At 44.4% G+C, this 14,070-nt stretch overlaps 1 protein-coding gene across 1 annotated transcript in view; it reads right to left on the minus strand.

Moving 5' to 3' along the window:
* Positions 1 to 14,070, minus strand: part of PSTPIP2 (proline-serine-threonine phosphatase interacting protein 2) — a 76,317-nt gene that overhangs the window by 30,304 nt on the left and 31,943 nt on the right. The window contains exon 2 of the mRNA XM_023647736.2: positions 6,832 to 6,932. Within this exon, the coding sequence (XP_023503504.2) occupies positions 6,832 to 6,932 (101 nt within the window). The remainder of the gene's footprint in view (positions 1 to 6,831; positions 6,933 to 14,070) is intronic.

Raw genomic sequence — 14,070 nt, forward strand, 5'->3', positions numbered from 1 at the left:
CAGATGTTGGATTGTCTTTGTCTATCTGTTTTTGACTTATGGGCACTTGTTCTTTTGCTGTTTTTGACTTCATACCTCTCTCCCTTCCTTTCTGCTTTCTTCCTTCCCTCCATCCCTCCTTGTTTGGCTGAGGTACTTTTGCATGGCTGTTGCATCACTGGGTTCATCTTGCTCCTGTTACTGTGGGCAGCCCTATCTATTTGCTCTGAGACCACATAAGTAAATTCTCTTTCAGGCCCTTCTGACCTTATATAGTACTTCCCCTCAGTACTACAATTTGAGCAAGAACCCTGTTTTTTCCTGGGCCACTATTCTTAGATTCTATTTCTAAAGTTTTGCCAGCTTCTGATAATTTAAAGTCAAACACAACTAAAACTGATTCTAGTTGTAAGAAAAGATACATCTTAACTTCCTAGAAACTATTTCTCCCTTTCTGAATCCCTGGTCACTATATCTATATAAAAATTTATGATACTCTATAATGAACATTTAATATTTTTACATGTAAAAAGATGTTAAGGCCATTTTCATTAAAAATATATATATACATATATATTTAAAACGTGCATGTATTTTATCCTTTCAGAATTATATCCATTAAGATTTCTTGATAATATTTTGTGGTTTCCAGGAAGAGAAGTTACTCAATCCCGTCCTTTATATCTATATTTTTTTTTTTTGGAGGAAGATTAGCCCTGAGCTAACATCTGCTGCTGCCAATCCTCCTCCTTTTGCTGAGGAAGACGGGCCCTGAGCTAACATCCATGCCCATCTTCCTCTACTTTATATGTGGGATGCCTGCCACAGCATGGCTTGCCATGTGGTGCCATGTCCACACCCGGGATCCGAACCTGCAAACCCCGGCCGACAAAGCTGAAAGTGCGAATTTAACCGCAGCGCCACTGGGCCAGCCCCGCAATCCCGTCCTTTAACATTAAGGCTTCGTGAATCTGAACACACCATAGGCAGCATCTGATCCCTGTGGAAAGTCCTAGTACCTGGTAAGTAGTGAGTTCCACAATCATGTGCTCTTTGGAGAAAAGAAGGAGCTTTAACGGATGTGAAACTACAGCCACATCCTCATGAAATCAGGGAAACAACCAAAAGATTGAGAAGGTGTTTCCCCAGCAAATGGGAAGCAGTGGAGTCCAGGGGTCTACAGCCAACGAAGGAATCACCAGAACTTTGCGAAAATCACCCTTGAGTGGGTAAGCCTTTACCTAGATCACCCGCCTACCATCTATCCAAATTTTCCCTCTCATCTGTTCATCAACTTGTCATTTATTGAACATCCCCTATGTGCCATGCCTCATACTAGGAGAACACAGAGAGGACTAAAATATGAGACCTGCCTGGAAGAGCTCATAACCTGGTGCGGAAGCCAGATATAAACCAATACTTTAGTTTACTACCACATAACAAGAACCATAATGGAAATGTACAACATCGTACAGTATAGAAACAGAAAAGGGAACACGACTCCTCTTAGCACTTAGCTGGCTATGCTTTCTTCACAAAGCCTTCCTTGAAACTCCAGCTCACTTTTACCTCTCCCCTACTCAAATTCCCAGACCAGGAATAACCTATGTGCCATTTCCCCCTCAATGACGCACAGCAACCATGGTCACATTTGGCCTTTCTATCAGGCCTGAAAGCAGCCTCGGGATGATTCTCAACATGGTGCTCCAGGCAGCCCCAAAGTCAGAGTGGGTGTATAAGATGAAATCTTTTGCTATAAAATCTGACACAAATATTGTCCTCCTTCTGCTGTATATGCCAACCACAGCACCTCAACTGAATTACAAATTCCTTCAGAAGAACCACGATGTTAGATCCAGAAGGGATCTTACAGAACATCTAATACAACCCTTTCATTTTAAAGAGAAGGAAACTGACACCAAGAAGGGTGTAGGCCCTTGATTAATATCACCACTGGCTACTGAGGAAAGAAGACCCAGGTGTCCGGACTCTCATCCCAGAACTCTACTTCCTTTGTAGGTCTCAGCTTCCAGCCCATTCCATTGGCTACATGTTATGGGTTGAATTGCGTGTCCCTCCCTCCCCACAGAAAGATATGTTGAAGTCCTAACCCCCAATATCTCAGAATACGAGGTTATTTGGAAATTGGGTCATTGCAGATTTCATTAGTTGAGGTTACCGCAGAGAAGGATGGGCCCTGAATCCAATGTGACTGGTGTCCTTAGAAGAAGATGATGTGAAGACACAGGAGAAGAATGCCGCGTGACAAGGGAAGAAGAGATTGGAGTCAGCCGCTGCAAACCAAGCAACGCCAAAGATTGCCAGCAACGCTGGAAGCTAAGAAAGACACGGAGCAGTCTCTCCTAGAGTCCTCATGAGAGCATGACCCCGCAGACATCCTGCTTTGGGACGTCTGACCTCCAGAACTGTGCAAGAATAAATTTCTGTTCTTTTAAGCCACCCCGTTTGTGGCAATTGGTTACAGCAGCCACAGGAAACTCACACAGTACACAACGGCTTGCAGGTAACTTCACCACAGGGTGCAAATGTCTAAGGGAATCTGTCATTCCCACCCTGGCAATCTGTCATTCTTAAGCCCATCCTGAGAGACAGCTGACCCACACAGTGAGGATCCCAGAATGAGAGCTGTAACAGGGCGGGTTGACCTCTCCCAAAAAAGGAGCAATAGGATGCATGGAGCTCATAGGAAGAGCACAAAGTCCCAAGAGGGGGCTGGGACTGTAGCCTCTAACCTACGTGTGGTACAGAATTCCAGCTGTAAAGGGGTTCCACAAACACAGTTCCCTCCTCTCTACTTAGGATCGTGTTGTAACACACTTAAGACAGCTGACGTGGCCACCAGGTTCCTGGTGAAAGCCCCTTTCAGAGAATATACCCAGCCTTCTTAGGAGACCATTAAGTAAAGTGCAAAAACCATTAGACATGGGGCTAACAAAAGTCCTGGCTCCATACTTACTGCTTTTGTAATCTTGGCCAAGCCATTTAAACCCCACTAAACCTCAGTTTTCTCATCTGTAAAAGGGAGTTAATGATATATTCCCTACCTACCTTCTAGGCTTAATATAACAATATCAGTAACAGGTACCATTTACCCACCACTTACCGTGTGTCAGGAACTGTACCAGGCATATCAAAGTGGTTAACAGCACAGATTCCAGAGGCCAACTTTCCTAGGTCTGAAATCAGATCTATCCCTTAGTACCTGTCTGACCTTAGGCAAGTTACATAACCTCTCTGTACCTCAGTTTGTTCAATTGTAGAATAAGGATGATAAAACTTGCCATATAAGGTTATTATGAGAAATAAATGAGAATATATACTTAAAATACATGGCAGCTTGTGTCTAGTAAGCCTTCAATAAATGGAAGTTATTGATATAATCTCATTTCATCACCCCTAGCTACCCTCTGCGGTATGATTATCCTCATTTTTATACTTCTCATTTCCTGCTTATATCAGGAGCTCAGTATGTAATGTCCGGCCCCACCTGGGGTCCTAGGGGTGGGGGAGTCCATGGGCTTGGGCTACCAGGAACAAGATGGGTTCATTTTAATTGTTAACCAATAGACAACCTCAGAATGGAGTGCTATGTAGTGCTTTAAATGCTTCCATTTAAAGAAAAAAAGGAGAGTGACGTCACCAAGGCAGCAACATAGGTTGCTCCTGAATTCACCACCCCTCACAAGAAGAACAACCAACACCTATTTAAGAACAAGACACCACAAGAGACTCCTAGAACACAGGGGTGAGGCTGAATCACCCCCCATACCACAGAGACCAAAACAGACTGCATTAGAAGGACGGATGTTAGCTGAACCCATTCTGGTAATCATTTCACAATATATGTAAATCAAACCATCATGCTGTATGCCTTAAACTTATACAGTGCTGTATGCCAATTATTTCTCAATAAAACAGGGGAAAAAACCATAAGTATACATAAACGTCGAAAAGTAAAGAACGAATAAAAAGATATATGATGAAAACAACAAAAGACAAAAAAGAAGAAGAGGAAAATTTGACCTGCACTACGAAGGATGAGGAGAATTCACTTAGGCATCAAGGAGAAAGGAGGGACATTCCAGGTGGGGAAAAGATGTGGAGGCAGAGACAGCCAACGCAGGCTCACTAATCAACCTGTCTGGCTGGAATAGAGAGAGCGGGTGTCATGCGTGTGAATGCATGAAACAGAAAGAAAAGGGAGGGAGAGACCGTCTCAGTGCTGGGAACAAGTCCATCCTCCCAGAAAGTCACCTGCCCTTATGCCCAGAGTTGATGAGTCATAAACACAGAGTCTGTGTGAGGCGCCCTGGAGCTGGTCTGGATTCTGTCACTTTGTAGATTCCCATGGAAAATTACTTACCCAACCTCATTTAAAAAGCTACACTTTCAAGCAAAGAAAATGGAAATAATACTAGCTCATGCAACTGATGTGTGTCATAGGAGAATATTTCCAAGGGGTGTGTCAACCTCAATGTTACAGTCATAGAGATCCTAAACTCCCAGCACTGCACATGGCACGTGCTCAATATGTGGTGATTATCATGTAGCTATTCAGACATTGCTTGTGGTATCATCATCTATCTCATCATTATGCCGTTCCAGCTGACAGAAGGGTAAACTAGGCACGTTTACAATTTACTGACGGATTGTTTGTTACTCTGTTTTGTTACCTACTTGCTGTGTTACAATAAGTCATCTAGGACTTACTGGGGACTAAGGAGCTACAGGGCACGCGCTGAGACACGGCCCAGGACTCAGCGATACAGATGCAGGAGGGCAGCATTCCACCCACTCCAGAGCAGCGCATGACACTACGCCGTGCATTTGGGTGATTGTTCCGTCCATCCCCCAGGGAGTGTAGATGGATTTACTGCAATCCATCTGGGTATGACCAATCAATTCAATGGGTTATGACCACAGGTTTTAATTAAATAGAATAGAATGAAATGAAACACTAGGGTAGTAAAATTTTATTAAACTTTTGTTTTATGCATGTGTGCACTGGGTAGCAGTGTAAAATGTATTTCTTACTGAGGGTTACATTCAAAAAGATGTGGACACCACTGCTCCAGTGTGTCAGGGGACCCTTGGACAGTCCTGCCTGGGCAGTGGAACCTTTGGCCATTAGCCAACACCTCCTTCATGGATGGAAATGGTAAGGCTATTTCTTTCCCAGGAGAAAATTTAAAAGCCCTAGGTGGGGGAGGAGCAGAAAAAGCAAGGGGTGTTCTGCGATCTCTACATCCTGCATAGTCGTGACACTCTCGTTTGCTCACTCCTTTGTCAGAGCTCTGCTGACGTAAGGGGGAGGGCCACCTCCAGTGCCCATCAAGGGAATGGAAAGTCGTCACTTGGTGTCACTGCTGTCAACCAGCTCGGGCAGATGGGGGAGGCTGTCCCCTCAAAGGGGGCACAGTGGCCAGCCCCATGGAGCCTGCCAGTGGGCAGACCTCTCTCTGTCCACCCCACCTGGCCACACAGTGTGGCAGTGCTCCAGCTCCCCCTGGAACTTTGACACAGTTCCAGAGGGAGCCCTCGCCATGTGAGAGTGGGCAACCAGGGTGAGCTTGACGTTACCTGATGTTCTCATGAGTCGAAAATACACACCTGATCGAAAACACTTTGATGTCTGTGTCTCCAAGTTATGAATCTCTCACTCGCTCACTTACAAACAGACCCTGTTAATTCATTTGGGTCCTGGCAATGTCTTCCATCTCTGGCCAAAAATCCCCCTGAAGTGCCCCTTCATCCAGAATCACTGGGAAATGGAATATTCCAGGCAAATAAGATTTTCCGCACAACTAACTTATCTCATTAAGCATAGAATTGAGAAAAAAAAATCTTATCCATGAAAAAAACAAAAGAGTGGCTGGCCCTGTGGCCTAGTGGTTAAGTTCTGTGCTTTGGCAGCCCAGGTTCGCAGGTTCAGTTCCAGGGCACAGACCTACACCACTCATCAGCCACACTGTGGCAGCAACCCACATATAAAATAGAGCAAGAGTGGCACAAATGTTAGCTCAGTGTGAATCTTCCTCACCAAAAAAAAGAAAAGAAAAAGATCCTCTAAACCCTGTCAGTCCCCCACTCCCCGAGGCCACGACGCCCACTGCCCTCTAGAGTGCCATGATCTGCCCCTCATCTTTCTCACTGCTTCCTCCCCACAGTGGTCTCTGAATCAGGCTCTGCCTCCCACCTACCACATGGGTCATGCTCATTCCCATCTCCAAGCTTGCTGTTCCCTCACACATACCTGGATACTCCTCCACCTATTAAATCCACCCCACCCTCCCAGGGCCTCCTGAAGGACCCCCTCCTGTATGTAGCTGGCCCCCCCCCCTTTTTTTTGCCAGCCCTCCACAATTTCCCCTCTCCCATGAGGTCTTTCAGTGTTATTCATATCATATAACTTAGTAATTTTTTTCTTTTTTTTTTTGAGGAAGATTAGCCCTGAGCTAACATCTGCTGCCAAACCTCCTCTTTTTTTTTGCTGAGGAAGGCTGGCCCTGAGCTAACATCTGTGCCCATCTTCCTCCACTTTATATGTGGGACACCTACCACAGCATGGCTTGACAAGTGGTGCCGTGTCCGCCCACGGGATCCAAACTGGCGAACCCCGGGCTGCCGAAGCGGAACGTGTGCACTTAACTGCTGCGCCACCAGGCCAGAACCTTAGCACAGAGATATCATTTACTTCTTGGTTATCATTCCATAACCTACAACAGAGGGTCTTGTGAACCGTTAAAAACAAACAAAAAGAACTAAATTGTTCTTTGCTCGTGTGGGAGCATTTTGTCCTCCCCGCTGTCTTCAGAGAAGAACAGCATGTACCTTTCTTTTAAAAAGTCTTCAAACTCTTTGCAGTTCTTGCGGCCGTTGTTCAGATGCTGGATGATGCTGTCGTAGCCAACGGTGCTGAGGATGTCTGAACACTGTTGAAAAAAACAACACTGTGTCAGACCAGGAACGGCAATGACAGCAGCCTCAAGGCCTGAAGAGTGGGCACGGGGGAAGCCAGCAATGGGAAGTTTCCGAAACACTTTACCTCCGAGACATGTGTGACCAAAAAGAGCAAAATAGAAGAAGTAAGGGTGTATGTAGCTGTGGGAGAGTTTTTCAAATTATGAAACTGAAGGGCCACAAAACAGGAAGGAAGTGACAGAGGATTGAGAGGCACATGGATGAGGGAGCCGGCCGGGCTCAGGTCCCTTTCTGGGCCCCCACCCATGCCCAAAAGAAGGCCAGGGCAGGGAGCAGGAAGTGGACACCCACCCCAGCCTTCGGCAGAGTGCTCCTTCATCCCGATGAGCTGAGCGGAGACTCACTCACGCCACAGGTCCATTTTAACCAGAGGCTATACAATTTTCCCTTTGTCCTTAGACTTGTCCCAGAGCTGACCTCCCTTCCCACAGGGTATGGCTGCAAAGGGCAAGCAGCTCTGAGCCATGAGCCAGGCCCAGGAGTGGGAGCGAAGGGCTGGCTTCACCCCTACTCCGCTGGGGACCAGGAAGGGGAGCCCAGCAGCCAGCATGCTCTGTATGGTCCCTGGCCCCAATTTGGGGAAAAGGAGTTTTTTAAAATTTTGTTTTTTCACATTTTATTCTACTGTGTGCTCTGAGGTTGGAGGAAGCTGGCTAAGTCTCCTAAAGCAGTAGCCCCCCTCACCCCCCAACCCCCCGCCAGGCAGTACATTTTAAAAGTCAAAGTCGCCACAGCAACCCAAACCAATAGATCAGGGGCTCTAAGGAATATCAAAGTGTCCCCTACTGAGGCTGGTTCCCCAGTTTCTACTCCCAAATGCGTACAGGAGATCGCCCGATTCAGGCGCCAGTCCCTTAGGGAGGTGGTAAGGCAGCCTCGGAGTGTGCCCTGGGGAGCTCTGAACTCCCCCACCCCCAGCCCAGCCAGTGGATTGTCCCTTCCCCGCACCCAGTCTGCAGAGGGAGGGTCGACTCTGCCATTGGCTGGGGGCGGGGGACTCCTGAAGACACCTCTCCACCCAGCGCTGGACACTGGAGAAGCAGAAGTCCTCTGTTCCACTTGCTGCCGCTCGATGACCTGGCAGAGCAGATCCAGCACGTCCAGGGCCTAAGGCTGATTTCAGCATGGGCTTTGGAAACTCAACCGGCCATAACTCACATGGCATTTTTTAAAAAGGGTTATTATAAGTGCAATAAATTTTACACATGGGCACATAAATAAATCTAAGTTAGAAACACGTTTAATTCTATGGTTCTGGCTGTTGTTTGAGCTTAGATGGAGGCCTTGGGATGCATAAAGAAACAGCCTCTGCCAAAGCTTCATTTCTCCACCCACTCCATCCATACACGCTCTTCCCTCTCAGCTAGGTGGGCTTCCTACTGCCCCCTGAAATGCAGCACTCAGGGCCAACTCTGAGACGATGCTCACATTATCTCCTCCTAAAGGCAAATCCAGCCTCTCCACCCCTAAGTTTTCTAGAAGCCTTCTCTCAGCTCCCCCTCCCCTGGCGTCTCAGAGCACACAGCTTCTGAGTGTGCTGTTGGGGACCCCCATGTGAGTAGCCTTGCTGGCTCAACTCTACTGCAAGTGCCCACAGCTTCTTCCAAGCCTTGGACCACACTTGCACACCGTCCCCCTCAAAAAACTCTACTTTATATTATGCGCACCAAAGGGCTACAGTAAAATTCTGTAGGATGAAATGCCTGTTGTGTTCTCAGCCAGGTGTAGAAGAGCACAAGGAAAACAAAGACTTCTGAGTGAATGAATGAATGAATGGGTAGAAAGGGTCAATGTCAAAGTTGGTTTGCACACAGAAGTGCTTTGCTCTTCCCAGAGAAAGACCCTTGGGTTCCATGTCTGATGACATTCATTCAGAAAAGGCAGTTTCCTTTTACTTAATTAAGGGTGTGAACAGAATTTGAGCCCGACAGGGAGGGTGAAGCTAGACCAGAGTTTACTGGAAACAAACCAGAACATCAGGCCTCCTGGTTGCCAGCCTTAAAAAAACAGAATTACTGCTTCAGGGGAGTGGCTGGTCTACAGAGAAACCAAGAAAGGAAATCCCCAAGAGAAAACAAAGAGTGTCCAAGGCCAAGTTCAAGCCTCCAGGTGGAGGATTTGGCCTAGAAACTCCTTCCTATGCTACTCAGAGAGCATGGGTGGGGAGCTCTGACAGGCAGAAATCAGAATAGGAGGGCCAAGCAGAAAAGAGGACTGCATGAGCACCAAGAGGGCAGCACAAATCTGCCAACAGAAGTGAGTGTGCCAAACCCATAACCCCAATATCCTCGGCTTGGTGATCAGAGCCCTCTACACAATATCCCAGACTTTTCTCCCTCTGCTTTTCCCACACTGGTCTCTTCCCTGTCCTCCAAATGGGCAGTGTACATTTCTACCCCAGGACCATTGCACAAGCTTTTCCCACAGTGGGAATGGCATCTCCTCCTCTTACCTCAAATCCTACTTCTGCTTCAGGGCTAGTTCATATCCCATTTCCTCTCTGAAGTCTTCCTCAAATAATTCACCCTATAGCCCCCTCTCCCACTTCTGGATGCCTGGAATATTAATGCCTATTCCTCTCATTTAGCTCTTATTGTATGTTATTTTGTATCATTATTTTGTATTTGTTATCAAAGTTAACACCTTTTAAAAAATTAGGTAACTTCTTAAAGGCTATCTGGATTATACCCAAACTTTTTTTTTTTTGAGGAAGGTTAGCTGCCAATCCTCTTCTTTTAGCTGAGGAAGACTGGCCCTGAGCTAACATCCATGCCCATCCTCCTCTACTCCGTAGGTGGGATGCCTACCACAGCATGGCTTGCCAAGCAGTGGCATGTCCGCACCCAGGATCCGAACCGGCAAACCCCGGGCTGCCAAAGTGGAATGTGAGCACTTAACCACTGCGCCACCAGGCTGGCCCTATACCCAACCTTTATCGCTCATATTGATGGTGCTTGAGAAATGTCTGTTAACTGTATACCAACTACAGACAAGGTAGTAAAAAGGTTACAAAGGCAGCAGAAGATAGAGTTCTTGCAACAGGGAGCCTGTCATTCATCTAGGGAGTCAGTAAAAGACACACCCATAAAACAAACATGTATGCATAGGGAAAATTAGACACTAAACCAGCACATAAGACCATATACAAGAAATATATAATGAATGAGGCAGAAAAGAGAGAACAGGCTAGGGTCATCAGAAAAGAGAAGAAATAAGATTTAAATCGAGCTTTCAAAATGACTGAAATTCATAAGAGAAATTAGAAATATTTCAAACTGTGAAGAAAACAACACATCAACATTTGTGAGATGCAGCAAAATGGTGCTTATAGGGGAATTTATAGCTCTAAAATGTTTACATTAGAAAAGAAAAAAAGGGGGCGGCCACGTGGCCAAGTGGTTCAGTTTGCGCGCTCTGCTTGAGCGGCCCAGGGTTTTGCCAGTTCGGATCCTGGGCGTGGACATGGCACCACTCATCAGGCCACGCTGAGGTGGCGTCCCACATGCGACAACTAGAAGGACTCACAACTAAAATATACAACTATCTACTCAGGAGATTTGGGGAGAAAAAGCAGAAAGAAAAGAAGATTGGCAACAGTTGTTAGCTCAGGTGCCAATCTTTAAAAAAAAAAAAGAAAAAAGTTTTAAAATTACTGATCTAAGTTTTTACTTTATGGAACTAAGAAAAGAAGAACTAATTAAATTCGTAGTAAGCAGAAGGAAGGAAATAAAAATAGTGGAACACAATGAAATAGAAATAGACAAACAATAGAGAAAATTAATGAAATCAAAAGTTAGTCCTTTGAAGATAAACAAACACACGAACAGAGAGAACAACTTAGTGGTTACCAGCGGGGAAGGGGGTTGGGGGTGAGCATAAGAGGTGAAGGGGTACATTTATACGGTGACTGACACATAATGAGGTACAACTGAAAGTTCACAATTTATAAACTGTTATGACCTCAATGAAAAAAAAGAGAAGATGAAAAAGAAAAACAAGTCCTTTGAAAAGTGTAATAAAAGCGGTAAACCCATAGCTAGGTTGATCAAAAAACAAGAGACAGAGAAAGAAACAGCACGAACTGCCAATGTCCTGCATCTGACAAAGGGCATCTACAAAAAACCTGCAGCCAACAATCCACTTAGTGGTGAAAGACTGAACTCTTTCCACCTGATAAAGAGGAAACAAAGCAAGAAATAAGGCAAGAAAAAGAAATTAAAGAGCATACATATTGGAAAGGAAAAAGTCAAACAGCCTTTATTTGCCGACAACATGATTGTGTGCATAGAAAATCCCAAGGAATTTACCAAAAAAATTACTAGAACTAATAAATAAATTTAACAAGGTTGCAGGATACAAGGTCAATATACGAAAATCAATTATATTTCTATATGCCAGCAGCAAAAAAATAAATAAGTAAACATCACTTACAGTGGTATAAAAGATACAAAATATTTAGGAATAAACACTTAAGAGGTTATACAAGATTTCTTCACTGAAAATCACAGTGCATTGCTGAAAGAAATGAAAGAATACCTCGATAAAGGCAGATTTCTACCATGTTTGTGGATTGAAAGAGTAAATATTGTTAAAATGTCAGTTTTCTCCAACGCAATCTCATCAAAACCCCAAAAGTCTTTTCTGTAGAAATTTGCAAGTTAGCCTAAAATGTATGTAGAACTACAAAGGACCTAGAACAGGTAAAAAAACAAAAATTTAAGAAGAACAAAGCTGGAGAATTCACATCACCTGACTTTAAAATTTTCTATGAAGTTTTAGTAATCAAAACAGTATGGTACTGATCTGAAGATAGACAAATAGATCAATGGAACAGAACAGAATCCAGAAAGACTCACTCGCCAATAGACTTTCAACAAAAGCATCAAAGCTATTCAATGGGGAAATGACAGTCTTTTCAACCAATGGTCCTGGAACAACAGCATAAACCTCTGGGAGAAAAGAGCCTCTATTCATTCCTCACATTAGACACAAAAATTAATTTCAGATGGATCACAGACTCAAATTTAAAACTTAAATATAAAGTTTTCAGAAGAAAACATAGGAAAATACCTTTGACACCTTGAGATAGGAAAAAATTTCTTAGAGAAGACAGAATAAACAGGAACTACAAAAGAAAAAACTGAAAAATTGGACCTCATCAGAATTAAAAACCTGTGCTCATCAAAAGAGATCGTTAAGAAAATTAAATGACAAGCCACAGGCTGGGAGAAAATATTCACAACACATATGTCTGTCAAAGGACTTGTATCCAGAATATATAAATAACTCCAACAAATTAATAGTCAAAATATAAGCAACCCAATAAAAATTGGGCATAATACTTGAACTTCATAAACATTTCATAAAAAGACACTTCATAAAAGATATTCCTTTGGCCAAAAAGTTCATGAAAAGTTGCTCAACGTCACAGGGAAATTCAAATTAAAGTCACAGTGATAGCTACTTCATGCCCACTAGAACAGCTAAAATAAAAACGTCAACATTGGACGTAGGCAAAGATGTTGAACTATCAGAGCTCTCACACATTGCTGACGGGAATGTAAAAATGGTACAATAGCTTGGAGAAACACTGATTTCTCAAAAAGCTAACCATACACATAGCTTATGACCCAAAGTTCTATTCCTAAGTATTTACCCAAGTGAAATGAAAACATACATCCACAAAAAGACTTGTACAAGAATGTTCACAGGAGCTTTATTCACAATCACGAAAAACTGGAAACAACCCAAATGTTTAACAATGGATGAATGATAAACAATTTGTGGTATATTTGTACAACGGAATACTACATAGCAATGAAAAGGGAGGAACTACCGATTAAGAAACAACACAGATGAATCTCAAACACATGCCAGTGAAAGATGCTAGACACAAAAAGTATTTACTGTATGATTCCATTTGTATGAAGTTCTAAGACAGGCAAGCAGTTCTAGGACTTGTTTCTATGGTAAAAGAAATAAGAATAGTGATTGCCTAAGTCAGAGGAAAGATTGAGGGTGGACCAGGAAGAGCCATGAGGGAAATTCCTGGACTATGGAAATGCGTATACCCATATGACTCACATTCCTATCAAAATCTTTCTACAGAGCTATGGGTTGTACAGGTATACGATACGCAGTTTTCAAAATTCATGGATCTGTGCATTTCATCTTATGTAAATTACACCTCAAAAAAATTAAAAGGCCAAAAATCTTTATTAGGATTCAGAGAAGTAATGGGAGGGAGGCAGTCAATAGAAGGAATAGAGCCTTGGAAATGGATCTGGTCTGGGAGTCCTGGGTGAGGCAGGGAGATGAAAAAGAAGGGACAGCAGATCCAAGTACCCAGAAGTTTTAATCAACAGATTAGTACTTTAACCTTAAAGTTACTTAAATTTTTTTTTTTAGATAAAACATTTGCCAAATCTAGCAGGGAGAACCTGTGTGCCACACCCAGCAGATGTGTTAACCAAAGAATAATAAAAACAGCCTTGTCGTGAGCACTCCAGCAGGCAGTCCAGACCGTGGTGGTGTGGGTTCAGAGAAGGAGGAAGTCTTTGTGGGCTGCATGGCGGAGGGCAACTTCACCACCTGCCCGCTCCCCTGGCCCAGCTCTAACGCTCGATCTGCTTTCACTCACTCAGTCCAAGAACATGTACCCCTCCTTCCTGCCCAGCCCCGAGCCTCACGCTGCAGGGGCCTCTGAGAACGTGTTTCCAGGCTCCTTTCCACCACATGGCCTCTGGGCAGAAGATCAAGAGGCAGAGGAGAAGGAAAGAGTACCTCCAGCCTCCAAAGCCACCATCGGGGTCACAGATGCTGCTGCCAGAGCATGCCCACATCTGGTTCTGTGCTGCCTCTCACGCCCATCCTATCAGGGTGTCTGCTACACAGTTTCTCTAAACGTGGGCTCCAAGGATGGCCTGTACCAGAATCACCCGACAGCTTGGTAAACATGCAGCTCATCCTGGCGTCCTGCCCCAGACCTGCTGATTCTGACCCTGGGGTGGGGGATTCTCCGGTTTTACATTCCTTCCAAGTGTCTGTAATGCCATTTGAGAACTGCTGCCGTAGAAATTATAACAGACA

The sequence above is a fragment of the Equus caballus genome, chromosome 8 (assembly GCF_041296265.1).
Source record: "Equus caballus isolate H_3958 breed thoroughbred chromosome 8, TB-T2T, whole genome shotgun sequence".
NCBI classification, from domain to species: Eukaryota; Metazoa; Chordata; class Mammalia; order Perissodactyla; family Equidae; genus Equus; species Equus caballus.